Genomic DNA, 27,213 nt, shown 5'->3' with positions numbered 1-27,213 from the left:
ATGCTTGGTTGACCAAAAACATTATCCTGAGTCCCATCAGTCCTGACCCTTGAGATTAACTGAGGACTGTTTGGAAGTGACGAACAGAGGTCATTTACAGCTTATCAGCATGGAGCTCCCACGGAGGCTTGGCCCTGTTCCCAAAAGCGCAATATGTTAGGAGAGACATTTTAACGTGAAGCGAAGTACAGGAAAAAAAACTCTGACGTTACAGCATCCTTATGGCATTCATTATATAGCATCTCCTTGCCTGATTTATAAAACATAATTTATTTTTTGAACTTCTTCCTCTTCAGAGCCTTCCATTCACCTTCCTGTGTGGCCAGGCTGTTAAAAAGCTGCTTCACTTTTCGTTTTCTTTCCGCATCCCTTTAAAAAAAAAAAAAAAAAAAAAAAAAAGCATTTTTGGATACTTTTTGTAGGACATCTTGCCCTTTCTCCTGTCTGACCCAATAGCAGTTCACATCCACGAGGGGCCTGCAACTCTGCCCAGGACCGACGGAGGACAAGTGAGGGGAGCGGGCCGCCTGGCCCCTCACCCCGGCCCAGCACCCACACCAGCACCTGCCAGAGCCCGTTGCCCCTCACCGTTCCATGATCTCTGAGAGCTGCATCCGAGCCAGGAACTGGTTGTCCTTGCGGATCTCCCGGACGGCACCTTTAAATTCGCGCCTGTGCTTGTGGATCAGCCTCTTCCTTTCCTGCTCCTCCTTTGTGCAGCCCTGCTTCTTCCCAAACTCGAGGCTGAAGGTGCAAAGCCGGCCTTGAAGGCGCAGGGTCTGCGCACCCAGAGGCTGCCAGGCCTCCGGTCAAGGCTGCCCCCAGCCACAGCCCCGGACTTCCCAGGCCCCTCTGGAGCTGGGGGGGCCTCCGCACTCACACTTTGACCAGCCGGGGGGTGAACAGTTTCAGCGGCACTGGCTTGCTCTTCTCACAGACCAGCGGCCGATAGTGCTTCGGCTGCTTTTCCATCTCCGTCAGAATGCTCCGACTCAGCTCCTGACATGTGAGAAAAGCTGACACCGCCGGGCCTGCCCACCGTGGCCTCCGGAGCTCCTCCCTCCGGGCCGCCCCTTCCCCTGGGCCCAGCGGCTGCAGGTGCAGAGCCGCTGCGCCCAGAAGGCCCGGCTCTCACGAAGCTTCCACCTTCCTGCAGCATCCTCAGGCGTCTGGCCTGGCGGGACTTCAGACCCACAGACCCATCGAGCAACAGAACAGAACACTCTCTCCCAGAGGAACGTGGGGAGCACACGATGGGGACCAGCCCGTCTGTACACAGGGGAGCCCCCAGGCCAAAAGGCAGGCGACCTTCACGGCCTCCCATCGCCTGGTGCAGGGCAGTGGGTCCATCCTCAGAACCCGAGTGACCTGGGAGGGGCGCGGGGCCTGAAGCCGCTGCCCAGGCCAATGGAGGCGGCCGGCCTCGATTCCTAGCGCCGGAACCCCCGTGACAGCAACGCCCACCAACCTGCCCCTACTCCGGGACACGGCCGCGCCAGGGAAGGCCTCACCTGGAGCTCAGGCGGGCAGCCGCGGGCAGCCAGGTGCTCCATCAAAAGGGCTCGCAGGGGCCGCACGATGTCGTGGAAGGAGGGCAGGGTGCCATAGGCGGTCACACAGCGCTGCACCAGAGCCAGACACACGGCCAGGCAGGACAGCCTGCAGGGGTGACACCCGGCCTCAGCGCCACAGGAAGGAAGGGCCCCTCCCAGTCACCAACAAAGCCCATCGTCTTGGCAAAGGTGAAACCCTTCCAACGTGTGGGCCTGGGCCGCAGGACCCTGAGGTCCAACATCTGCCCCGGGCAACGGCTGCAGCGGGTCGTTGGCTGATGGGATCAGGAGTTAAAGAAAACATCCTGCTTCCCTGAACAGGAAAGAACCTTGCGGGAAATGCAGCGACAACTTGCAAAGAGTACTTGGTGGTGTTTTTTTTTTAAAACAGAAGAAAATCAGTGTTTAGTAACACACAGACATTTCTTGGGAGAGACCCAAGAAAACTGACTCACTCACTACAATGGCTGGAGCCCTCATCTTAAATAAACCCCACTGTAGTTTTTAAATTACTAAAACTATTTCCAATATTAAGCAGATATACTTTGAAAAGAACACACATTCTGGGAAAGTTACTTTTTCATGGAAAAAAGTGGCCATCAGGGTGTGAACAGACATTTCTCCCAAGATTATGAATGGACAATAATCACATGAAGAGATGCTCACTACTAATTATTAGGGAAATCAAGTCAAAATCATAATGATACCACCTCACACCCATGGTTACCATCAAAAACCCAGAAATTACTAAGTGTTGACAAAGATGTGAAGAAATTGGAACCTCATACACTGTTGGTGGGAATGTAAAATGATACAGCTGTGGTGGAAAACAGCATGGAGGTTCCTCAAAAACTTAGAAACAAAACTATCATTTGATGCAGCAATTCCATCTCTGGGCATAAACCCAAAAGAAGTGAAAGCAGAAAGTGGGATACTTGTACCCCCATGGCCATAGCAGCCTTATTCAGAATAACCAAAAAGTGTGAGCAACCCAAGTGTCCACTGATGGATGAATGAATAAACAAAATGTGGTCCATCCACACAGTGGAGTATGATTCAGCCTTAGAAAGGAAGGAAATTCTGATACCTGCTAAACATGGATGAACCCTGAGGACATTACACTCAGTGAAATAAAATAAGTCACAAAAGGACAAATCCTGTGTGATTCCACTTACATGAGATGCAGCACAGGAGTCAAGTCCACAGACAGGAAAGGAGGGCCGCGGGGCCTGGGGTGGGGCGTGGGCTCAGTCTTTAATGGGGACAGAGTTTCAGAAAGTTTGGGAAGATGAGTAAGTTCTAGAGATGGAGGGTGGTGATGGTTCCGTAACAGTGTAAATGTACCTAAGATGCCACTGAACCACACATTTAAAAACGGTTAAGATGGTAAATGTTATCTGCAGTTTAACACAATAAATTTCAACCAAAAAACTTCAAATAACCAGTTTCTTAAAAAATCAGAGACTGGAAGGACTTACAAGAAGAAGTCCTAGCCCCCCCCTCCTCATTCTACTTCTACTACAGACTGAAGGGTGCAACCCCACAGAATTCCCTTGCTGGAACCTAACCCCCAACGTGGCGGTATCTGGAGGTGATTACGTCTCCCAGTCCAGGAACACAGATGTGTTTCCATTTATTTATGTCTTGGCTACTGACTTCCAGCAATGTTTTGTAGTTTTCATCGTACTACTCTTCCACCTCCCTGGATAAGCTAATTCTTAAGTAATTTTATTCCTTTTGATGCTATTGTAAATGGAATAGTTTTTGCAATTTCCTTTCAACCGTTCTCTGTGTGTAGAAATACAACTGACTTTTGTACGTTGACTCTGTATCCTGCTACTTTGCTGAAGTCATTTATCAGATCCAACAGCTCTTCTGTGGAACCTTTAGGATTTTCTACATATAAAATCATTTCGTCTGCGAACAGAGATAACGCGGGTGCATCTTCAAGGCTGGGTGGGTGCTGGGTCACGTCTGGCTCCCAGCCTGGCCCCTCTGAGGTCTAAGCTGGCGCCACGGCCCCGAGCCCCGGGCCCGCACGTACCTGGTATGGTTGGCCTCTGTCTCAGTCTGGGCTTTCAGTCCTCCTGCCCACTGGAGGGGGAGGCTTCTCCTGTGCCACGTGGCCGTGGCCTCCTCGTCAGAAACCAAGAGCAACTCCGAGTTCTTCCCAAGTGCTCTGAAAGGGTGCACCAGAGTATAACCTGGATTCCAAGTGGGACAGGGACAGAGTCGGCCTCTGAGGCTACCGGGCTCGCAGGGCAGGCTCTGCAGGGTGAAGCCTTTGGAAGTTCATCTTAACAAACACATGCTGTGTTTACCACCAGAGACAAATGACAGCTTTGACAGGGGTGCTTGGGCCAAGTCCAAGCACAGACCAGGCCCCCGCCCTCGTGGGCAGACTAGAGTATCAGTAAGAAACGACGCACAAAGGAAAAGCAGAGGAGGGTGAGGCGGGCTTGTAGGAGAGCTGGGGGATGGGGCAGGGCGCAGAGTTCACCTGGCCAGAGAAGGCCCGCTCCAACAGGACTTAAGCCCTTAAGCCCGTCGTCACTCGGAGGAGCGGGAAGCAGCCGGAAGGGACTGCCGGGAGGGCACCAGGCCGGGTGTGGTCCAGGCGAGGTGGAGCGGGCGGTGTCTGGGCAAAGGGGGGTGAGTGCGGGCGACAGCCAGTCCCGACTGCGGCGTCCCGTGCCCTCCGCCGGGGCCCCTCCTCCAGCACTGCAGCCACCCTGATGTCTCCCTGGGGTGTGGCTGCCGCCCCCCGCCCCCGTGCCCATCCCCACGGCTGGCAGAGAGGAGCCCGCAGCACGGGGCTCAGAGAAATCGGGCAAGAGCCACACGCAGGCAAGTGTCCACGTGAGGTTACGAGGGGAAAGCGGAAGGGCAGGGAAGGAAAAAGGAGGCTGGGAAAGCAGGCCCTCCAGACCCGGAGGAGCGAGGGGACACAGGTGGGCAGCTCGTGGAGGGCGAGGGAGCCGTGAGCGGGCGGAAGCCCGGGGAGGTGTCGGCATCCTGTGTGGGGGGGCGGGGTGTGACAGTACCGAGGGGCAACAACTGCTGAGACCCTCTCTCAGAATACCGCTGTCCACGGTCTCCTTCCCACGTTCAGAACATCGTGGCAACTACAGGAGCGGTGCTGCCGACTAGAGACACACCGTGCGCTACGCGAGTTAAAGTGTTCTTGTTGCCACATAAAACGGGTAAAAACAAAAAGGTAAAGCTTAATGGACGTATTTTATTTACCGCCCCCATACGATGTCGCCCCACCGTCAGTACAGTAAAGCGCGGTGCTTTACGTATTTCCGGTAGCTAGTCTTGCCATCGGGGGGCACTTTACACTAGGCTCAGACCCCCCCCACGAAAACGGGCTACTGTGCTGGACAGAGAAAGTGGGATCCTGACTCTGTCCACAATGTGGTATATACACACATCCACACAGAGGAGGAAAAGGATGCTACTCTGCATGAGAGACTTGGGATTTTTTTGTCTTCTTCCTAACCTTCCCATGTCCTAAGCTTTCTACAACGAATACCGATTACTATTAAGTCTTAAAATTTCGAAAGTACGATATATTTGAGAACGCCGCCTCGAATCCACTCACCTTGGCTCTGCTTGTTGGGAGTCGCGATGTAAAGAACCCCGGCGAGAAAATTGATAAGCTCAGGTATGAACCTCTGGGACAGAGACACATAGTCCAGGAACACGCAGCACACGAAGAGCCCCTTCACCACGTCTTGGAGGGAGCGGACGGAGCACTGGCAAAGGAACACAGGGCACGGCGTCCGCTTGGGAACAACGTCCAGAACACTGTGCCAGGCAGACAGCTCGGCCTCGGCGGGGGGCCGCGGGCCCCGACCTTGCTCTGCGCGGAGGGGAGCACCGCCCCACACGGCAGGGTCGAGGCGCGCGAGCCGCAATCCGGCAAAGCGCTCTGTGATCGTGAGGTCCCACCCTTTCGGAGTGGAACGCTGGTAATTACCGCAGCAAGTGGGCACCAATCGTACGCCCCCGCAAGGAAAACGGAGCTATTTGGACTTCTAAAGCCAAAAGGGGAAGAGAACCCCAGATCAGACACGATGCCTTCATGCGCTTTCTGCGGTCACGCCCCCTGCCACCCTGCCCGGGAGCTCTGGGAGGGAGCTGCTACGCGGGCCTCGTGGACGAGCCGTTCTTACTCCTGCCCCAAGGAGGGCCGGTCTCCACGGCCCCGCTCAGGCCTAGGGAGGGCTGGCTCCGACGGGGAGGTCCTGACGTACCTTGGTTAGCAGCTGACTCAGACACAACAGCGCAGGCGTGGCCACTGGGTGCCGGAAGTCAGAGGTCGGAAACAACATCCCAGCAATTTTCAAGTAAATGAGCTGGAAGGAAAGCGCCATCACACGGGTTAAAGAAGGGAAACACACACCCCGATGCATACGTTTGAGCTGTTCTGCAGCAACTCAGACCACCACCCACCGGGGATGGTGCAGGCTGCCCACAAGCACCAGACCCCAGACGGGTGGGAACCAAATGGCTGATACTGAGATTCCGGAACCATCACCCCGTCACCTCACCACCAACCACTCAGAAGCAAGTCCACGAGCCGATCACACGCCCTGTGACCCTCACCCTTTATGTTGCCTTCAAAACCCCTCCCCTGAAGCCCTCAGGGAGCCCCCGTGTCTTCTGAGCGCCAGCTGCCTGGATTCCTGGCTTGGTGCCTGCAGTAGACGCTGCACTGTCCTCCCCACAACCCAGCGTCAGTCGGCTGGCTTTGCTGCACGCTGGCCTCCTGGCTTGGTGCCTGCAGAAGACGCTGCGCTGTCCTCCCCCACAACCCAGCGTCAGTCGGCTGGCTTTGCTGCGCGCTGGCCTCCTGGCTTGGTGCCTGCAGAAGACGCTGCGCTGTCCTCCCCACAACCCAGCGTCAGTCGGCTGGCTTTGCTGCGCGCTGGGCAAGGCTGGACCCCAGTCTGGCTCAGTAACAACATCAGCTCATGAATCCTCACGCCAGCCTACAGGACTGAGCCTACGGCACGTCACCCCTGAGCCATCACTACCGCCTACAGCCGGGAGAGGGGCCAGGCCCGCGCAGCCCGCCAACCCCCTGGCCTCCCCACGACTCCTCGCCGGGAACAGGCTCCGGGGAGGCCGGCTGGATACCCTCGGCCACAGCTCGGGCACCCACCTACCCCAGGTCGCACGGAGAAAGGGGCCGAGGCCACGGACACTGGCTCAGGCGCCTTCCCGAGGAGTCTACTGACCCATCAACGTAAAGCCGGACTATTAAGTTCCTGCCAGTCGCCGTTAGTTCGTTTCAACACGAAGACCAGACAGTGGAACGGACTGAGCAGTATTTCTTCAGGGACCAGAGCTGACGACACAGCCCACGGCTGTCGTGCAACGGCCAGAAACCTCAGAGGTCAGAGGTGGCCGTGCACAGGCAGGTGGAGCCACCAGCCCACAGGTTCAGGTCCTCAGAGAAACACCCGGGTTTGCCATCAAGACCAAACATGGCACCGTTCACGTGGAAACCAAACCAGAGCTTTGCTCCTGAGCACACGTCAGCTACCTGTCAACAGGTCAGCAGTCCTTCCAGGCCTGGCCCAGTGCGCCCTCCAGACGGCTGTGGAGGCTCTGGGGCAGACCACCCTCTTGAAGCCCCCAGGCCCTCGGTGCCACGGCAGCACACTGGACGGCCGGGGGCCGCGGGTCAACGGCCAGAGGAGACACGCCCCTGGCTTACCACGTCCAGGCCCGGGAAGGCCGCCCGGCCTGTGGTCTCAACCATTCCTTCCATGTCGTGCATGGCATCTCGGAGGACAAATTTCACGGCGCTGCTTGCAGCTTCAGGAAACATCTGGCAAAGGTTATACAACTGCCTGTTCATCAGAGACTTAAGTCAGCGGAGGAGGTCCGTAGGGAATGAAAACATAGAAAACCCCCTCAAACCACCCAGTTTATCATCTTCCTGTGAAGTCACCTGCCAACTGAGCTAGAGCTGGAAGCCCCTGGATGAACGCACTTTTCCTCTTACTGACACCTGGCTGGCCATCTCGGTGATCCAGGTAGTTTTTTTAATAGTGTTTTATAATCACCTGCATTCATTTTTGCTATTTGCCAAGACCCTGATCGTAACTTTTCAGTAGTGGTGGCAGAAGTAGCTCTGTTTATACAAGTAACAGCACGGGGAGCGTATTCTAAGGGCCAGACACGGCTGACAGTCCTGAACCCAGCCGTGCCTCACAAGCACTCCTGGGGGCAGAGGCTGGCATGGGGCGGAGGGGCGTGCAGGTGGCCAGCCCGAGGGTACCGCCAGGCACCTTCTCTCGCGGACCCTCCCAACTCAGCACCCTGCCCGCTGCTCTGTTCTCACGGGGCCCGGAGCCCCCGCACAGGACCGCAGCGGGCGGGCGAATGAAACAGAAACTAGCCGTCAAGTATGAATAAACAGGAAGGGGCCCTACTGTCTCAAAGTCGATTCGTTTGCAGTTAAAAACAGCTCCCATCTACAGGGCGATGGGAGCATCGCGTCAACATGACTTAGGAGCAGGATGGCGTATGGAAATCACTGCAGCTGTGCGAGCTGTGGGTCCATTTGCAAGGCTGCCTGAACAACTCCGAAGTTATTCTATGACTTTACTAAAAGGCACAACATCTGTTCAACTCAGCCCCACGTTCCAGATAACGCACCCCGTTTTCACTTACACAACCAACTTATCGATTCTGCCGAGGTCTGGTGGATCGCTTGTAGCCAAATCTCCGACGTATTCCAAAAGGAAGCCGAACAGTTTCTGCAGGAACAGGGTTGGGGCCAGAGCTCAGGACTGGGCCCAGAACGGAGCCGCGGCACAGGACGCCCTCCCCCCCGTGCCCCCGCACGGCGACGGGGGCGTGTGACCCAAGGCAGGCATAGGAGCGAAGAGCACAGGGTCCGGGTGTGTGCTGCCTCGGCCAGCAGGTGACACCTCAGTCCTGGACCAGGAGCACGCCCGGCCGGGCACCTTGTTCGGTAAACGTGCGGCCTTTACGCAAAGAGGACGGGGCACGTTCCTAGTTACCTATTTCCCCAAAGCCCGGCTTTGCTGCGTGACGGCTGCGCAAGATGGACTCAGTGTAAACTGAGGTCAACAGCGTGGCCTCCTCCCGGGCCTGCCGTGGGCCCTGGAGCTGACGCATGTCCAGGCCTGGCTCTCCGCCCCCCGACCCGTGCCCCACTGTGGAATCCCGCAGCCGTAAGCACGGGGTGCACTTCGGGGCCACCAGCTTCACGGTTACGGCGCCACAAGGACCGGGGCTCTTCGCTGACACCCCCAACACCGCAGACACACGACTCCAGCTCACTTCCAGTTTTGCTTTGTTTCCCACTGCGAGACTTGGATGGTTGCATTTCTGAATTCTCTCCACAACCAAGAGCTGCTCTTCCATAGATCTTCCCAATAATAAAGACTTCAATTCCTCGTAGGATTCGGGAGCTATCAAAAAAAAATACAAAACACACTCCACGCTTAACTTGTAAAATGAGAATGACATTTCTGGTAACGGGGATAAAAACTGAACACAAATTAAGGAATAGAACTTCTTTTACTTCACCCAAAGAAATACTTCCACCTATTTTCTAGAAACACTCATTTTGTGTAATTACCACACTGCTTCTAACATGTGCCTGCGTGCCCGCCAAGGGTGAGGCTCGAGGAAACTGGGCTGCCTGCAACCAGCCTCGACGAAGAAATGACCCCAAGCTCCCCTCCAGGCGGAATCCCGCCAATGCCCGACATGGGGAGGCCGGAGGGAACAGTGCGCGGGCGGGGTGGCCGCTGGGACCGTTCAGAACAGGCTGGAAGCTGGACGGAGCCCTGTGAGCAGAGCAGTGTCACGCCTGAGATGCCCGCGGCAGCCAGCTCCACCCGCCGGTTCAACCGCGCTGGAAACACCCTTAAGTCGCAGGACAGCTTAGGCCTGCGGACTGGAACTGGATGGGGTGTCTGCATGTGGGACAGAGCAGCCCACCGTGTGCTACGTGCCACGTCCCGAGGCCCGAGCCCGGCTCCGTGGCCACCCTTGCCCACAAAGGGCCGACCTGTCAGGCGGCAGGGAGCCGCGCCGGCGGCCTGCAGGACTGGGGCAGTCACCCAGCAGAGGCCGATGTGCTGCCCAGCGCGCTTGGGTCAGACCCCAGGGGCGTCGCGGAGCAGGACGACCGTGCCTGTCTGCCAGCCAGGCCGGCGGAGACGGGCCGTGCCGGTGTGCCCAGTACGCTGTCCCACTCCGTGCCGCGGCCCACGAGGCAGACGCGGCCAGGTCACCGCGCTCCCTCCCCCGCCGTCTGTCTACCTGTGAACGTATAGGGCAGCTCGGCCCTGGCAGCCTCCCGGCCACTGGCTGTCGACCGCTCCCCAGGATTCGGACGCCGCTCCCCCTGGGTCCTCTCGCTGCCGCCCTTGCTCTCCTCGTCAGACTCCAGGCCCGAGGGGCCGCTCCGGCCATCGCTCTCCTCTGCGTCCCCCTCGCTCAAGCCTTTGCCCTCTTCCTCTTCGCTCCCACTGCTACTGGCTTCCCCGCTGGGCTCTTCCTCGACGTTCAGCTTTCCATCCTGGTTACAGAACGCGGGAACCAGGGGCGTCACTCCTCAGGGGACGGCGGCTGGCACAGCCTGTGACCGTGTGTGAGGGCCGTGCACGTGCAGACACTTTACGCTACTTGTCTGCCAGGAACACGCGGCCCAGCGCTGCACTGCCCAAGGGCACGGGGCCTCTCCCCCACCTCCTTCGGGGCTGCTACGCGTCACGGGGCTAAAGGCCTGGGAGCCGCAGTCCCCACACCCCGCCACCAGGGCTCTGGGCAGGGCTCGTCTCTGCCGGGGAGCGGCGGGGGTCCAGGATGTGGAAGGCACCCCAGCGGACGGGCTCTGGCTGCTGTGTCTGGCAGCCCTGCTGCTCGTGGGGCTGGGGAACAGCTGGGGCTTCCTGGCATGTGGGCTGCACGTGGAGGTGGTGGGACCTCAACGCCGGAGGGCGACTCCTGACGACTCCCCCAGATAACCCGGTGTTTTGCGAGCACCCAGTGTCCCGTCTTGGAACCCTTTCTGCTAGAGACCCCTGGCCTTCTCCTATCCTCCTGCCCCAAGCGGGGCCGACGCTCTGAAAGGGGAGAGGGGTACAGAGCTAATGGGGCTCGGGAATGAAAAACCTCACCAGCTTTAGAAAGAGCCACAGGGAAACTGTTTCTAAAAAGACTCACAATTTCCACCTGTGGTAAACCTATCAAGTGAAAAACCAGGGAATGTGTTGCTTTAAATTAAAAAAACAAACAAACAAAGAAGGAGATGAAGGCAAACATCTTACTTTGTAAGAAAGCAAACGCCTGTCGTCTTTGTCTAGTACGAAGCCATCACTTAAGTCATCCGCCGACGTGTGTTTTGGTCTCTTACTATGTTCACCCTCCTCCTTTCCAAGCATCCTGCGGAGTCTCTCAGCCTGAGCAGGAAAGAGAGAAGAGCTGCCTGCTGTGCTGTAAGCGCACAGGCTCCAGGTCCCCTCGGCCGTCACGCTGCTTCAGGCCTGCCCTCTGCCTGAATCAGTCTTCTACCGGACGTGCAAACCCCTGACAAGCATCGTGTGGAAGACTTATTTAACAAAAGTAAAAATGCTGCGGCAGAAATATGTTCCGGTCACAAGGAAGGGAAAGCTGTTAGCCTGAGGGCTTTCTGGCCAAATGATGGCAGCCAACCGTCAGCTTCACTCACCACCAGGCCCCAGAAGAGGAACAGGCCGCTTTACACTGAGGTCTGCATGCCATGTAACTAGCAGCTCAGCTACCTCGTCCCTTTGAACCGCTTAATGGCCACGGGAGACGGCCCACACGGGGGGTGCTGAAAAGGCCAGATGCACAACTGTATGCCTCTACTTCATTTGTGTTTTGTAATGTAAGGAAATTTTAAAAACCTTGAAGAGAAAAGAGGTGAGAAGGTAGTGCACTATATTGCTAGCAGCTGTTCTGAGGTAAAGGGATTAGAAAGAAAGTCACTTTTAATTTGTTACATTGGGTATTATCTGCATTTTTTTTTTCCTTTTATAGTTAAAAAAGATAGTAAAACAAACTAACTTGTTTAGAGACTAAAAAGATCCCGCTGGTAAAACGCAGCACACCTTCAGCCCATCAACCACAACAAAGTGGAAAGGGCCTTTATGGTCGCAGCAGCTTCCCAGAGCCCCCCTGCCCCGCGCCCCCAAACACCTCCAGGCACTTGAGCCGCTCCTGCTCCTCCCGGGCCAACTCCTCCTCCGTTTTCATCCTGTTAGAGGGCTGTGCTTTCATTTCAAAGCCGAGCTCACGGACCATCATGTCGTACGCGTCAGGCTAGGGCAGAGAGAAGACATTTTTTTTTTAAAGAAAAGACCTGCATAACTAGCTTCCTGCACATCCCAGTCGTGGCTGGACGTCTTGACGGAAGAAGCTAAACCACGTCCTAAGTCTTTTCTTCTCGTGTGAGAGAGGCCTGTTCTAATCAGTCTCGAGGACGCCTTTAAGTCATATACAACTATTTGCTCCTCGAAAATTCTCAAAGTATATCTGCTTTAAGAAAACTAAACCTTGCTCATCTAGGGATTAAGCCCCCCAAATGGGACTTTTTGGGGAAGCAACAGGAAGGTCAACCCACAGATGTGCAGATGGCCACACGGCAAGGTAACCTGGTGAAATCCAAGTATTTTCTAGAAACCAGCAACTCGAAACAAATGCACTTCCTCTGACAGTTTAGACTAAAAGCAATGTGGTGGGAACCAAATATTGTCCAGAGGGAAAAATAAGTAAACATATACATCAATACACATACCAAGTCTTCTCATACCAAGAAACAACCATTTTCTTTACTTTCATTATTCTGGAGTAAATAGTGAAGAAACTTTCAGTCTATTTCCACCCTGATGTAATACAAGTCAGATACCTCAATACAAAAGTTTAACAGAACACTTAAGTCCTAAAAGGGAGAACAGATGTCTGGCTCCCCCTCTTCTGCAGAGAAAGGCTGGGTCAACGGTCGTGAGCCCAGGCTGCCTGTGAGCTGCCGACCCCACCTTGGGTTTCTCCTTTCCACCTCTGCTCTCGGATTTGGGTGTTTTACGGGCCAGGAGAGTCTGGATTTCTTTCCAATCTTGGTCTAGCTTCTCTGTGAGTTCAAGGGCGTCTTCTCGTTGAGCCTGTCTCTCCCTCTGGGGAAAAAGAACAGAATGCACCCCATTACTGCCGGCCTCCAGCAGACGTCCAGGCCCCACTGGACAACTGCTCAGCCTAACATGCCGACAGGAAGAGAGACCGCGAGAAATTAGTATCTCAGGATCCCATCACGCAGAACGAATTTCCTGCTGTAAAACTGCTCTTCTAGATGCTCTGAGCAGTTTGCCGTTAGCAAAAGCAGTGATGTTTTGCGACTTCTGATACATGCCAAAACACTAAAACTAACCCTCCCCCAAAACTCAAACCACAAGAAACCATCAGAAGTACATGCTTGGGGCTTCCCTGGCAGCGCAGTGATTAAGAATCCGCCTGCCAATGCAGGGGACACGGGTTCGAGCCCTGGTCCGGGAAGATCCCACATGCCGCGGAGCAACTAAGCCCGTGCGCCACAGCTACTGAGCCTGCGCTCTAGAGCCTGCGTGCCACAACTAATAAAGCCGGCGTGCCACAACTACTGAAGCCCATGCGCCTAGAGCCCGTGCTCCACAACAAGAAAAGCCACTGCAACGAGAAGGCTGCAAACTGCAACGAAGAGTAGGCCCCGCTTGCCGCAACTGGAGAAAGCCTGTGTGCAGCAGCAAAGACCCAATGCAGCCAAAAATAAATAAATAATTTTTTTTTTTAAAAAGGAAGTACATGCCTGATGAAACTTAAAATGCATTTTGTATTCCTATTCAAAGCAAATGCTTCTATTAAATTCATAGAAAATATTAAATACAGCCTAAAAACGCACAGGGAGGGAACACCTGAAACACTTCAGCAGCGAGAGTTAGCACCGCGCCGCTCCACATCGAGAGCGCCAACGGACGCACCTTCTCCTGCTTTGACTTGGCGATGAGCTCCTCGATCAGCTCTTGGCGTGACTTCGGCTGTTCCCCCTCCTCGCCTTGCTGCTGAGAGGCCTTCCCGTGAAGCAGCCCGCCACCTCCTCCAAAGTGGGCCGCCGTCAACTCGGCTGCAGACAGAGAGCAGAAAACCCCTCTGTGAGGCCAGGCCCGGCTGCGAAGTGGGTTTTGCCGTCGCTCTGCCAACGTTTCTCCAAGCACGGTCCGGAGAGCGGACTCCAAGTGTAAGAGAAAACTGTCACCCACGGGCAGTGAGACTACAGGCACAGCAACACAAACCCCCAAGATGAGCCCCTCCGAGAAAACCCAGGGGCATAGAAAGACCAAACGGCTGTGATCCAAGTGACTGGAAACACCAAGAACCTGTTTTCCGACGTGTCAACGTCTCACGGAAGACGGGCAAACGCCACTCGCTGGCGCCTGCGTCCTAAGAGGGCGTGCCCAGGACCAGGGCCACTTCACACCCTCCCTGTGGCTCACAGAAAGTCCGGGGGGCAGGGGGCGGAGCCAGCAACTAGAGTCACTGATTCCTAGGCTGCCCGAGCTACCAGGGAAGAAGAGAGAAACAAAACACTGGGAATCATCGATTTTGGAATAGAAAGACATTTTTTCTAAATCCAATTTCTTGGAAGAGAAAACAGAGGCTTAGATGCTAAGCAACTGACTTCAGCTCTCATCCAGTAAGAGAAACAGCTCCTGCCTGTAGCCCTTGAAGCCCGTCAGGCCCACAACCTGCCTCTGTGCTGAGCCCCCCATGCCTGCATTCTGCCACCCCCATCAGGCCTCCTTCTGGAAGCTGCTCTCGCTCCCCCTGCAGTGGACTCTGGCCCGATTGAAAGGCCAACACTCGCTCCTCTGGGCAACAGCTCCCTCCTCCAGGGAAGGCTCTCTGCGGACTCGGGCCCCCACTGCCCTCCTGATGCCTCCCCTGGGCTGTCTGACAGGTACCCCAAACTCCCCTGCTCATCCTGCTTCCTCTCCACCTCCCGCGCCGTGGCCTGCCCTAGCCAACTCTGCCCTAGCCACCTCCGTCCTTCCCCACTCAAGTCCCTCCGGCTCCCGTTCCTGAGTAAAAGCCAAAATCGTTCCCGTGGCCCCGGGGGCCCGGCCCACCTGTCTGTCCCATCGCCCCCTCCAGTTACCAGGCTCCCGGCTGGTCCCAGACCGTGACACCACCAGAGGCCTGCACAGCCGCCACCTCCTTCGTGACCCCGATCAGGACTCCCTGGCGTGTCCCAGACTGCCCCGACTTCATTTCCCCCACAGCGCTTCTACTTGCGACCGCCCTGTGGGATTTAGTGATTTAGTTTATTGTCTGGGTCTCCCCAGAAAACTAAGCTACAGGTAGATTTTACTCACTGCTATTTCCCCAGAACCAAGGGCACTGCCTGGCACATAAACCAGTATTTGCTGAATAAATGAGTCAGTGATTCCTCTGCTTCTTGCAAAGTTTAGCATATTTGAAAACACTATCATTTAGCATTCTACTAATTCAAGATTGTTTACAATATTTTCTGAAAATAAAAATTTACAAAACATTAACTAACGAGGTGGTATTATATAAAAGATTCCGAAAAGGATTCTTGAAGAAAAGAAAAAAAAAAAATCCATCTGTGTGTTTATATTGATGATAGGATTTAATTAGAAAATTAGGATTGATTTTTAAGATAAAATTCTCCTAATCTAGGAGAACATATAAATTATGTAGTTGAACAAAATAGGATGTTTCCTAATGATTCATTTTAAAAGCTATGGCAAATACATTTATTTTCAAATGTAAGAGGTTACCTGGAAATGTGCGAGTCACCTGGATTCTTATGAGCTCATACTGAAGATCAGAGGAGGATAGGAAACCTCAAATAGACAGTAGAGTCCCCAGGACCCACGCCTGGCAGAACTGGAATCCAACTTCTCCTCTAGTGGGCCGACCGCCGCAGCCTGTCGCAGCAGTGAGGCCGAGGCCGACACCTTGTGATGAACGGCCAGGCCGCCAAGCGTGCAGGTGCCACGGCAGTCCCTTCAGTCACAGTGAAGGTGAACATGTTTAAAGCGAGGCGTGCATAAAAAGTCCTGAACCATGGAAAGCGCGAAGAGAAAGGCCCTCGAGATGAACTACGTTCCCCCCTCAACCACAAAGCCTCAGCGGAGTCGTGGTCTACCTCCCGGTGCTGTGGACAGAACAACGGGCCACCCTAACTCCTAGGCCTTCTGCCCCCCAATCACCCAAATACCAAAAGGCAGTCATGGGCTTAACGGCTCGGCTTTCCACACACCAGAAAAACCATTGAGTCAGTTTTAGTTTTGTGCAGCTTTGTTCTGAAGATGCTGAACAGAGGATATTCTAATTTATAAGGATGCAAACTTACGACATGACCCCAACTTTATAAAAGGGCCCAAGATGACCAGACCTAAACCGAGCCCTAACTCAGTTTAGTTATATACCAGTGTTAACTAATGCCACTGTTTAATCCGCTTTGTTATTATCTATAAATAAGAAGCTCAGGACTTCCCTGGTGGCCCAGTGGTTACGAATCCGCCTGCCAATGCAGGGGACATGGGTTCGAGCTCTGGTCTGGGAAGATCCCACATGCCATGGAGCCACTAAGCCCGTGCACCACAACTACTGAGCCTGCGCTCTAGAACCTGCGTGCCACAACTACTGAGCCCACACACCTAGAGCCCGTGCTCTGCAACAAGAGAAGCCACCACAATGAGAAGCCTGCACACCGCAACAAAAAGTAGCTCTGGCTCACCGCAACTAGAGAAAGCCTGTGCGCAGCAACAAAGACCCAACGCAGCCAAAAATGAAATAAGTAAACAAATAAATTTTTAAAAAGAAATTAAAAGAAGCAGCTCAATGTTACTTCCCCCACAAAACTGTCATAAGCAGCTCCAGAGTAAACAAAGACTAAAAGAACTACGTAAACACTGTTAGTACCCACACTGAGTCAGAACTGATAACAGTGGTAGCAAAGCACTGTGGGTTAGTACAGAAGAGGTGTCCTAGGGGGTCAGTGACTCACGGGTTGGACAAATCATATTGTTTCTCTGAGCTCACGGGTAAAATGAGCTGGGGTCACGTTCAAACAAGAGGAGGGATACTGAAGTGCTTTCTGTGACAGACAGACAGAAGAAGGCTGTCTGTCTGTCTTATCTACATATACACTTCTTAAGGACCTACACCTGCCTTTTCTAGGTGTCCACAAGCAGGGCAGAGAGAACGCCAGTGCTAAGCAGGCCGCCCCGACCCCAGGCCTCACCCGACAGCACGCCTCGGTCCTCCGTGTCGCTGTCACTGTCGACGATGTCGTTATGCTTTTCAATGTCGGCCAGAGACTGGCCGTAGTGAGTGAGTTCTTCATCTTCATTTAGGTGGTAGATGCTTTTTTTGGCGTGTTGTCGCTGACAGAACAGAAAAAATGAAAATCAGTCTCCTAAAATTTCCACATCCATTTAACATCAAAAGAAGAATAATTTTTTTCCCCATTTTTGTGCAATGTGACATTGTAGCTTTAAGATTATTCTGGGCCATCTGAGCAATGATTCAGATATAAAAAGAACCCACAGAAGGTAAATAAATCAATGGGCCACCCTAAGGCACTGGGAAATCGTGCAGCTCTCCCCACCAGGAATGCGCCGCAATCCACTCGACCCAGTCGAAGGCAGCAGTTTAGTCCAGAACCCCAGGACGCGTCACTGCCGGGCACTCTGGTTAAGATATTTGTCCACCTAACTGGTATGTGCAAGAGGCTGCTTCCCCCTTGGTCTAGACAGGCAAGATACACGACTGAAGACCCCCCCCCCCACTGTGCACTCACAAGAGTATAAACAAACAAGGGGAAAACAGCCTTCTCCTTGTATTTGACTTCTGCGGAAAACTACAGCAAAAGGCTGCTCTCCATACCTGTTGTTCCAGAGCAAACCTCTTCATCATCTTCTCCTCCGGGCTCATGTTGCTATTGTATTCTCCAAAGCGTTTATCTCTAAATACGTTGGCCTTGTCCCTTTCTTTGTATTCCTTTAGCAAAGTCTGGGTGCGCTGAAAAACAGATCATAGAACAATCTCTCACCGGTCCTGGCAACTCTGAGCTCTGATGGCCTGGAAGTCTTAGTCCCCAAAGGGGAGGTGCTTCCACAAGGGGACACAATGCTGGCTCTAATGAACTGGAAAATGCCATCTTCTACGCCTCAGGCCACTGAGACAAACAGTCCAAAAAAGACCAATCTACTGGCTGGAAAGACCGATCTCAACTACCGAGGAGAAACTGGGTCGCTGCCATACAATGGCAGCAGAGAGGATGATGTCTGGAACCCAGGGACTCTCTAGGGTGTGTGTTAGTACTTCCATGCCTAATGCCAGCGGTTAAAGTAAAATAACGGGCAACCAAACAAAAGCAGAACAATCGAGCAGAGGTCACTCCACCCAGGTGAAGAAGCCAGAGGAGTTCAGGTTCTAGCTGAGTAAGGGAAGCAGGGAACAATGAGCTGGGAGGCCATTTATGTCAACGACAATGTCACAATCAATTACAGACACAGACTGCAGCAGCATGGCCTCTCTTCTCTTTGCTTGTTATATACGTGCCATTATTTGTATATACAGTCAGTCTTTGTTATTTGCAGGTTCCGTATTTGTGTATTTGTCTATTGGTAAAATTTACATGTAGCCCCAAACCGATACTCTCAGCACTCTCTGGGTCATTCATGGACATGCATGTGATGCCCAGGAGGTGCAGTCAAGAGTGAGGACTCAGAATCCCACCAGCTGCACCACTTCCCGGCGAGGACTTTGGGAAGCGCCTACAGCCTCCCCTGTGAAAAGGAGAGAATGGCAGCTCCTACCTCAGGCTCTTAGGCGAAATGAGAAAACTGCGGCTTACGTGATAAAGGAAAACATGTCTATTCTGGAGCCCATGCAATCCCCATCCCCACATCTGCCACCCCCCAAGCCTGCCCTGGGGTGTGTGATGCAGGGGTGCATCGGAGTTGGCTATAAGTTTGTCTTGTCTACTGCTACTGCCAGCTCCTTACAATAAGAAAGATGTTTGATTCAATTCAAAGATCAATTGGGGTTTCCCTGGTGGCAAAATGGTTAAGAATCCACCTGCCAATGCAGGGGACACAGGTTCGAGCCCTGGTCTGGGAAGATCCCACATTCCGTGGAGCAGCTAGGCCCGTGAGCCACAACTACTGAGCCTGCACTCTAGAGCCCATGAGCCACAATTACTGAGCTCACATGCCACAACTACTGAAGCCCGTGCACCTAGAACCCGTGTGGTCTGCAAAAAGAGAAGCCCGCGCACCGCAACAAAGAGTAGCCCCCGCTCGCTGCAAGTAGAGAAAGCCTGCATGCAGCAACAAAGACCCAAGGCAGCCAAAACAAACAAATAAATAAAATAGAATAAATAAATTTATATATAAAAAAAGATCAACTGGATTACATGCTATGGGACAGAACACAGATTATGAGCCCATGAAGGCAGGCCCAGGTGTTACTTTACCTTTACCTCTCCACCTGCTAGAACACAGCTTAAACTAAGTGCTCAGTGCCACATAAAGGCTTCACAGGTGTCCAAACCCAGTGCAAACCCCAGCCTTTACCAGCTGTGTGACCTTGGGAAATTTACTTGACCCTTCTGTGCTTTAATTTGTTCACTAACTTACTAATGTCTCCTCCTCAGAGTAACAATAAATATCGTTAAACAAACCAATGAGCATGTCTCAGAAGCTGCATAGAGAATGCCACCCGAACTGAATTTGCAAGTACAGAATACTCTGGAACCGTATGCGCAGGAAAGCTGGAGGCTATGAGACTTTCCAAGAAGGCACCATTTCAGTTACCCTGCAAGGAACAAGGCTGTGCGCTTCAAAGGAGCGATACATTCCTTCTTCAAACATCTACTGAGCATGCCATGTAATCCCCTATCCTGTCCCTAACCAGCAGAGCTCAACGAGATCAGGTTGTAAGAGGTTCGCACAGGGGCCACGGCAGCGCGGATGTGATGAACTCTGCCTGAGTTGGACTTGTGTGTGGGTCTCCAAGGAGGGACGGCGGTTTTGCAGGGGAATGTCGTCCCCGCCCACGCAGAAGCAGAGGCACGAAGATGAAAACAGTCCAGCTGACACATGGCATACACGATACACGACGTCTCACTGCTCCAGGCGCTGTCCCGAGGACTCTAAGTGGACGCTTCCCATCCTCCCGGCAGCCCTAGGATGTACGTACCACCATCATAGCCGATTTACAGAAGGGGAAAGGCACTGAAAAGTAAGTCCGCAGCTCGCCCAAGCCTGCTGGCGGCCCCGCGGTGCCGCAGGGGTTCGAGGAGCAGGGCCGCGGGTGGTCCCTGCCGGCAGGCGGGGCCAGGAGGACCCACCCCGGAGGGCCCGGAGCCCCGCTCACCTTCTGGAGGGCCCGCGCACGCGACACCCCGGGCAGCCCCACGTCGTGGCGCGTCTTCCTGCCCAGCACCTGGAACTTCTGCCGGTTGACTTTCACCTCGAACGGGTTGGCGCTGGGCCTCGCCCGGCCGCCCCGCGCGCCCGCCGGGGCCCCGGGGGCCTTCCGGCGCGCTCCGGCGGACCTGGCCTTCCCCATGGCAACACGAGCCGCAGCTCGCGGCGCTGACGAGGAGGTGGCAGGCAGAGCGCGGCCTCCCTCCGGAGACACGCGCGGCCCAGCAGCCTAGGAGTGCCGCCCACGTCTCGCGATAACTGAGCCAGCGAGACGTAGGAACGTTGGGTAAAATACTGACACGCCCCCGCTCAGCTTACCCGCCCGCAGACTGAGCGACTACAAGTCCCAGCAGGCCGCGCTCGCACCCCACCGCCTCCGCCCCGCGCGGGGCCTTCTGGGAGCGGTCCTGGCCCGCGTGCTACAGCCCCAGCCTCTGGGCCAGCGGAGCGCAGCCCTCTGGCTCCCTCGTCTGGGAAGCCGTTGGCCGGAGCCGTCGCCGCCGGGGGCTGGTTCCCCGGCCAGTGAGCTCCTCCCCGGGCGATGGGGCTGACAGCCCGGGGCACGGCGCGGTGGGGGTGACCGCGGGGACCCGGCCCGCCCCCTCCTGGGCCGCAGCCGCGGGTGCCGAGGGCGAGGCGTCGCGGCGCCAGCAGCGGCAGGAGGACACGGAGGAGCGGCGGCCCAGTGCGGGACCGGACCCGGCGTTGGGCGAGCGATGCGCGGAGGCTGCCCCGCCGCCTCCCTCGGCCTCCCCCTCTCCTCCTCGCGTCTACAAAGCCTGGTCGCGGCGGCGGCGGTCTTCCATGGAGCTCGAGAACCTCTTGGCCAACTCGATGCTGCTGAAAGCGCGCCAAGGTGGGTGCACAGCGGCGCCCCGACCCCCGCTGGAGTCCTGATCCCCGTGGAACCCCAGTCCTGCCGGGGAACCCTGGTCCCAAGCAGAACCCCGACCCTGCTGTGGACCCCAGATTTTCTGTGGAATCCGGACCCGGGGTCCGCGCAGCCTCACTCTCAGGAGTGGTCAGTCGGCGAGTGGTCAGCTTGGGCGCGTAAAGCTTAAGCCGCCCCGTCCCCTTTCGGCACCTCCGGACCCAAGTGAAGGTGGCCTGCGCTCTGCTCTTGTTAGTGTGAGCTTCTTCCCTGTCCTGCTCTTCCTCCGGAACCTCGGGTCGCAGTGTGGCTTCAGCACCAGGCGAGCCGTGTTCTGTCCCCGAGGGAGGAAGCTGGACCAGCGAGCGAAGCCAGCAAACAAGAACCGTGCCTTTGTGCTTTTTAAAGGACCAAGAAGAAAATCCTGTAAACTAACTTGGGAGACCCTTCCGTTAGTGTTTTTAGACTGTTAGTTTAACATCGATTCTTGGTTTTGAGGTTTGGTGGTGCCTGAGACTTTACGGTGTGTGGAGTGGGTTTTAGCCCGACTTAGAGATAGATTGAGCACGTGAGTTACAATTCACCCTGATAGCAACGTAGAAGAAGCAGTTGGCGCAGCCCTTCTGCTCAGAGACCCCTTTAAATTTGTATGGAGACACAAAAGACCCCTAATAGCCAAAGCAGTCTTGAGGGAAAGAAACGGAGCTGGAGGAATCAGACTCCCTGGCTTCAGACTATACTACAAAGCTACAGTAATCAAGACAATATCGTACTGGCACTAAAACAGAAATATAGATCAATGGAATCAGATAGAAAGCCCAGGGATAAACCCACGCACCTATGGTCAACAATCCTTGACAAAGGAGGCAAGGATATACAATGGAGAAAAGACAGTCTCTTCAGTAAGTGGTGCTAGGAAAACTGGACAGCTACATGTAAAAGAATGAAATTAGAACACTCCCTAACACCATACACAAAAATAAGCTCAAAATGGATTACAGACATAAATGTAAGACTAGACACTATAAAAACTCTTAGAGGAAAACATAGGAAGAACACTCTGACATAAATCACAGCAAGATCTTTTTTGATCCACCTCCCCAAGTAATGGAAATAAAAACAAAAATAAACAAATGGGACCTAATGAAACTTCAAAGCTTTTGCACAGCAAAGGAAACCATAAACAAGATGAAAAGACAACCCTCAGAATGGGAGAAAATATTTGCAAACGAATCAACGGACAAAGGATTAATCTCCAAAATACATAGACAGCTCATGCAGCTCAATATTGAAAACACAAACAACCCAATCCAAAAATGGGCAGAAGACCTAAATAAACATTTCTCCAAAGAGGACATACAGATGGCCAATAAGCACATGAAAAGCTGCTCAACATCACTAATTATTAGAGAAATGCAAATCAAAACTACAATGAGGTATCACCTCACACCAGTTAGAATGGGCATCATCAGAAAATCTACAAACAACAAATGCTGGAGAGGGTGTGGGGAAAAGGGAACCCTCTTGCACTGTTGGTGGCAATGTAAATTGATACAACCACTATGGAGAACAGTATGGAGGTTCCTTAAAAAACTAAAAATAGAGTTACCATATGACCCAGCAATCCCACTACCGGGCATATACCCAGAGAAAACCATAATTCAAAAAGACACATGCACCCCAATGTTCACTGCAGCACTATTTACAATAGCCAGGACATGGAAGCAACCTAAATGCCCATCGACAGATGAACAGATAAAGGAGATGTGGTACATATATACAATGGAATATTACTCAGGCATAACAAGGAATGAAATTGGGTCATTTGTAGAGATGTGGATGCATCTAGAGACTGTGATACAGAGTGAAGTAAGTCAGGAAGAGAAAAACAAATATCGTATATTAATGCATATCTGTGGAACCTAGAAAAATGGTACAGATGAACTGGTTTGCAGGGCAGAAATTGAGACACAGATGCAGAGAACAAATGTATGGACACCCAGGGGGGAAAGCAGTGGGGGATGAGGGTGGTGGTGTGATGAATTGGGTGATTGGGACTGACATGTATACACTGAAGTGTATAAAATGGATGACTAATAAGGACCTGCTGTATAAAAAAGTAAGTAAAATAAAATTTAAAAATTAAAAAAAATAAAATGAACATGTGTTTTATTTTCCTCATACATGAGTGAACCAAGCAGATGTTATGATTCGTTTAAAGGAAAAAGTCAGAAGGCTAAAATTTGGGACTTCCCTGGAGGTCCAGTTGTTAAGACTCTGCGCTTCCACTGCAGGGGGCATGGGTTTGATCCCTGGTCAAGGAACTAAGATCCCGCATGCTGCATGGTGGCTGGAAAAAAAAAATCAATAAAAACCAAGTTTATATTTTTTAAAAAAGGCTAAAGTTTATACAGAGTAAAGGAATTGAATTGCAAATGGAGGCAAAATGATTTTTCTGTAGAAGACCATGGAAACTACCGGATAAGATGGCTCGAATGTCTGCCCATTGTCACCTGTGATTTACAGAAAGCTGCACAACAGCTCAGAGACAAGGAAGCTTAGAATTGGATAACCTAACAGGAGGTGCCAGATGAATACAACGTATAGCTTTTTACTGAAACACAACTTTATTTCTTCTCTGACGACTTTACGTACATCAACATTAAATCAAGTACATCAGGGCTTCCCTGGTGGCGCAGTGGTTGGGAGTCCGCTTGCCGGTGCAGGGGACACGGGTTCGTGCCCCGGTCCAGGAGGATCCCACGTGCCGCGGAGCGGCTGGGCCCGTGACCCATGGCCGCTGAGCCTGCGCGTCCGGAGCCTGTTCACATGAGTTCACATGAATTATCAAGCCAGCATGACTCAGTGAAAGTCTGAATTAGGAGCCTTTCCTAAGAAAATGAAAAATAAGATGCTTATCTTCTGTGCCAGCTCCGTTTCTGTCACAGCCCTGTTCCTACTAGTCAGCGGATATCCTGTGATCAAGGTTTCTCAGAGGCAAAGGGAGGACCTGGCCTGGCGGGTATAGGCTGCCTCCTCGTCAGTATGTGGAGCTGGAAATGACCTACTGTCACCTTGTGCCCTGGCCCAGAAGCCAGAGGCCAAACAGAGCCTTGAGTCCTGGCCAACGCTCCGCAGCACCTGCACCGTGACCCTCCCTGGGAGGAGCCTGTCCGCTTCACTGGCTTTTATGCATCAGGAGCTCTGGGGCTGTGACTTTGCTCGTCTCCTCCTTCCTCTTTGCAGGCATTTTAGAAAAACACTAAGAAAGAGGATTACTGTGGGGAGGTATGAGGGGAAGGGGCTGTTTTGGAGCCAGAAGATGGTGAAGGCGCTCAAACGAGGGAAGCCCCGTCTGGACAAGCAAGTAAAGGTAGAGAAGCAAAAGGAGCAGGGGGGGTCTGTCAGCTCCACTTCCCCTGGGACAGTAGTGCCAGGGCACAAACGGTGTAGTGGGTGCAAGTAAGAAGGCCACCCTTTCTTCTGAGATTGTACGGCGATTTTTATTTTTCTTTTGTGGTACGCGGGCCTCTCACTGTCGCGGCCTCTCCCGTCGCGGAGCGCAGGCTCCGGACGCGCAGGCGCAGCGGCCACGGCTCACGGGCCCAGCCGCTCCGCGGCACGTGGGATCCTCCCGGACCGGGGCGCGAACCCGCGTCCCCCGCATCGGCAGGCGGACTCTCAACCACCGCACCACCAGGGAAGCTCCTGTACGGCGATTGTTTTGCATCAGATGAGCCTTTCTCAGGAAGTACTGTGATAACGAACTGGCCAGAGGCGAGGTGTTCTTTTCCCCTGACTTGGCCAGGTAAGGTACCTAGAGGGAAAGCTGAGGTATCTTCTCTCATCCCCCCTTTTCATTTCCCCTTTGCAAGGACACCCCTGGGATTTTCTCACAGGATGAGGAAGGCCTGAGAGGCATCTTTCCCTGCGTCTTTAAAGTGCCTGTGCTAAGGTGAACAGTGACGCTGGAGGCAGGGAGGGAAGCGAGAGAACGCCGGGGCGCCGTGCCGGGGGAGGCTGGGGCCTGGCCTGCCCTTTCAGCGGTTCTGGCTGCGCTCCGCCCTGTGCGAGGAGAGCGTTCCGCGGCGTTAGTCGTCACGGCCAGCGGCTCCGCCGGCGAGGCGGCTGCGTCTGCACGCCATCTTCACTTCTGCGGGCGTATCAAGTGGAGAGCTGGGTGCTACCTTTTCAGTACTTAAACCACAAGTGACTTCATGTTGTTTGACTAGGTCTTTTTTTTTTTTTTCAAAAAATTTTTTATTGTGGTAAAATACACACAAAAGTTATCACCGTAACCAGTTTAAGTGTACAGTTCAGTGGTGTTGCGCGCATTCACCTCGTTGTGCCGCCTTCCCCACCATCTGTCCACAGAACCCCCTTCATCTTACCAAACGGAAACTGTCCCCGTTATTAGTGATAACTCCCTGTTCTCCCATCCTGCCAGCCCCTGGAAGCCACCATTCTCGTTTCCATCTCTTACGATGCCGACTGTTCTAAATACTTCATATGAGTGGAATTGCACAATATTTGTCTTCTCTTGACTGGCTTATTCACGTAGCGTAATGCCCTTAAGGTTTATCCACATTGTAGCATGTGTCAGAATTTCCTTCCTTGTTAAGGATGAGTAATTCTAAGTATATACTTCTTTTGCTTATCCATTCGTCTGCTGATGGACATTTGGGTTGCTTCCACATCTTAGCTGTTATGAATATGCTGCTGTGGACGTGAGTGTATAAATATCTCTTCGAAATCCTGCTTTCAGTTCTTTTGGGTATATACCCAGAAGTGGAACCGCTGGATCTTGTGGTAGTTCTATTTTTAATTTTTTTGAGGAACCTCCGTCCTGTTTTCCACTCCCACCAACACTTTCCATTTTACATTCCCACCAACGGTACATAAGGGTTCAAATTTCTCCACACCCTCACCAACACTTGCTATCTTCTGGTTCTTTTAATTTAGCCTCTCCATGGGTATGAGGTGGTACAACGTTTGATATGCATTTCTGTAATGATGATTGATGCTAAGCATCTCCTCATGTGCCTATTGGCCATTTATATATCTTCTTTGAATAAATGTCTATTCAACTCCTTTGCGCATTTTTGAATTGGTCGTCTTTTGTTGTTGTTGTAGAGTTTTAGTTCTGTATATATTCTGGATAATAATCCCTTACCAGATATATGATTTGTGACTGTTTTCTCACATTGGGTGGATGTTCATACAGTACATTGCTGTACAGTAATTGAATTCATTTACTCATTCAACAAACGTTTACTGAGTGGTAATTTTATGCCAGATACCCATCTAGATCTCGGGGATACAGTTATGAATAACACAGGCAAAACCCCTCTCTTCAGGGAGTTTATAATCTAGTGGGGAGACAGCTCCTCAACAAGGCACGTAAAATAGATTGTGTAGTAGATAGTGTCAAGGGCTCAGAAGAAATAATGAAGCAGAGAAGGGAGATGCTAAGGGTTGGACGTGAGGTGGGGGGCATGACAGTTTAGGTGGGGTGACCAGGGATAAAAGGCTGAGGAGGAGCTTTCCAGGCCACAAGGGACACGGAGGGCCAAGGTCCTGAGGCTGGGGCTCGGGGAGGAACGGACTGGGACCGAGGAAGCAAGTTGTGTCAAAATGGACCAAGCTGCTTGAAAACATTTTAAATTGTAGAGTGATGTGCGCAGTTACACACCATTCCTGTTAATTCAACAACCTCTAGCACAGGGCTTTTTAATCTAAATAAAGTTAATGACCTACAGTTGTAAAGGAAGCCAATTATATGAAAGTAATTATCAAAGTTTTAATGGATTGGTGTTACAATATGTGCTTTGTTATTAGAGCATCAAGTGGCAAGGCAATACATGGAAAACACAGGCAAGTTAAGGTGTCATCTTGTAAAGGTGTGTCGGTGTGAGGGCTCTTGCTGATCAGCTCAAATGGGGGTTGCAAACCGAAGGGTGGCCTTTGACGTACCTGCTTCCGTGCGTTGGTCAATACAATTGTAGGGAGTTGCAGAGAGTAAAGTAGAGATAGCTGGACCACCCATGTGAGAACTTGGGGCCTGGCCACCTGGGGTCTGAACGATTAGCCGCCGCCGGGCACAGAGCCGCCTAAGAGTTGCTTGGCCGTGTCGCACGAGTGCTTGTCGATGGTCTGGCTGCTGGCCTGGCACCTATACTGTAATTTCAAAGTCGTTTGAGATACAAGATCTTTTGAGTTACCTCTAATAACTATGATGTGACGTGAAAATCTGAATTCTCCTGGTGATGAAGTC

The 27,213-nt window shown here is 52.9% G+C and overlaps 2 protein-coding genes across 2 annotated transcripts in view; one reads left to right on the top strand and one right to left on the bottom strand.

Annotated features, from left to right (window-relative positions):
* Positions 1–208: 208 nt before the first annotated feature.
* Positions 209–20,326, bottom strand: NOP14 (NOP14 nucleolar protein). Its single transcript, XM_059065996.2, has 18 exons — positions 20,016–20,326; positions 17,520–17,654; positions 16,876–17,017; positions 13,583–13,725; positions 12,611–12,745; positions 11,772–11,894; positions 10,880–11,011; positions 9,870–10,128; positions 8,880–9,010; positions 8,244–8,329; positions 7,282–7,417; positions 5,813–5,914; positions 5,158–5,311; positions 3,598–3,757; positions 1,512–1,659; positions 881–999; positions 589–744; positions 209–369 (listed from the first exon to the last, which is right to left on the bottom strand). The coding sequence occupies exons 1-18, from the start codon at positions 20,208–20,210 to the stop codon at positions 270–272; spliced, it is 2,556 nt and encodes an 851-aa protein (XP_058921979.1). The 5' UTR covers positions 20,211–20,326; the 3' UTR covers positions 209–269.
* Positions 20,327–20,402: 76 nt separating this feature from the next.
* Positions 20,403–27,213, top strand: part of GRK4 (G protein-coupled receptor kinase 4) — a 54,473-nt gene continuing 47,662 nt past the window's right edge. Inside the window, exon 1 of the mRNA XM_067036812.1 lies at positions 20,403–20,924. Coding sequence (XP_066892913.1) covers positions 20,873–20,924 — 52 coding nt within the window. The 5' untranslated portion in view covers positions 20,403–20,872. The remainder of the gene's footprint in view (positions 20,925–27,213) is intronic.

Source organism: Kogia breviceps, chromosome 6 (genome assembly GCF_026419965.1).
Source record: "Kogia breviceps isolate mKogBre1 chromosome 6, mKogBre1 haplotype 1, whole genome shotgun sequence".
Lineage (NCBI taxonomy): Eukaryota > Metazoa > Chordata > Mammalia > Artiodactyla > Physeteridae > Kogia > Kogia breviceps.
Note: the sequence above shows the minus strand (reverse complement) of the source record. Positions and strands in the feature narration are given on the sequence as shown.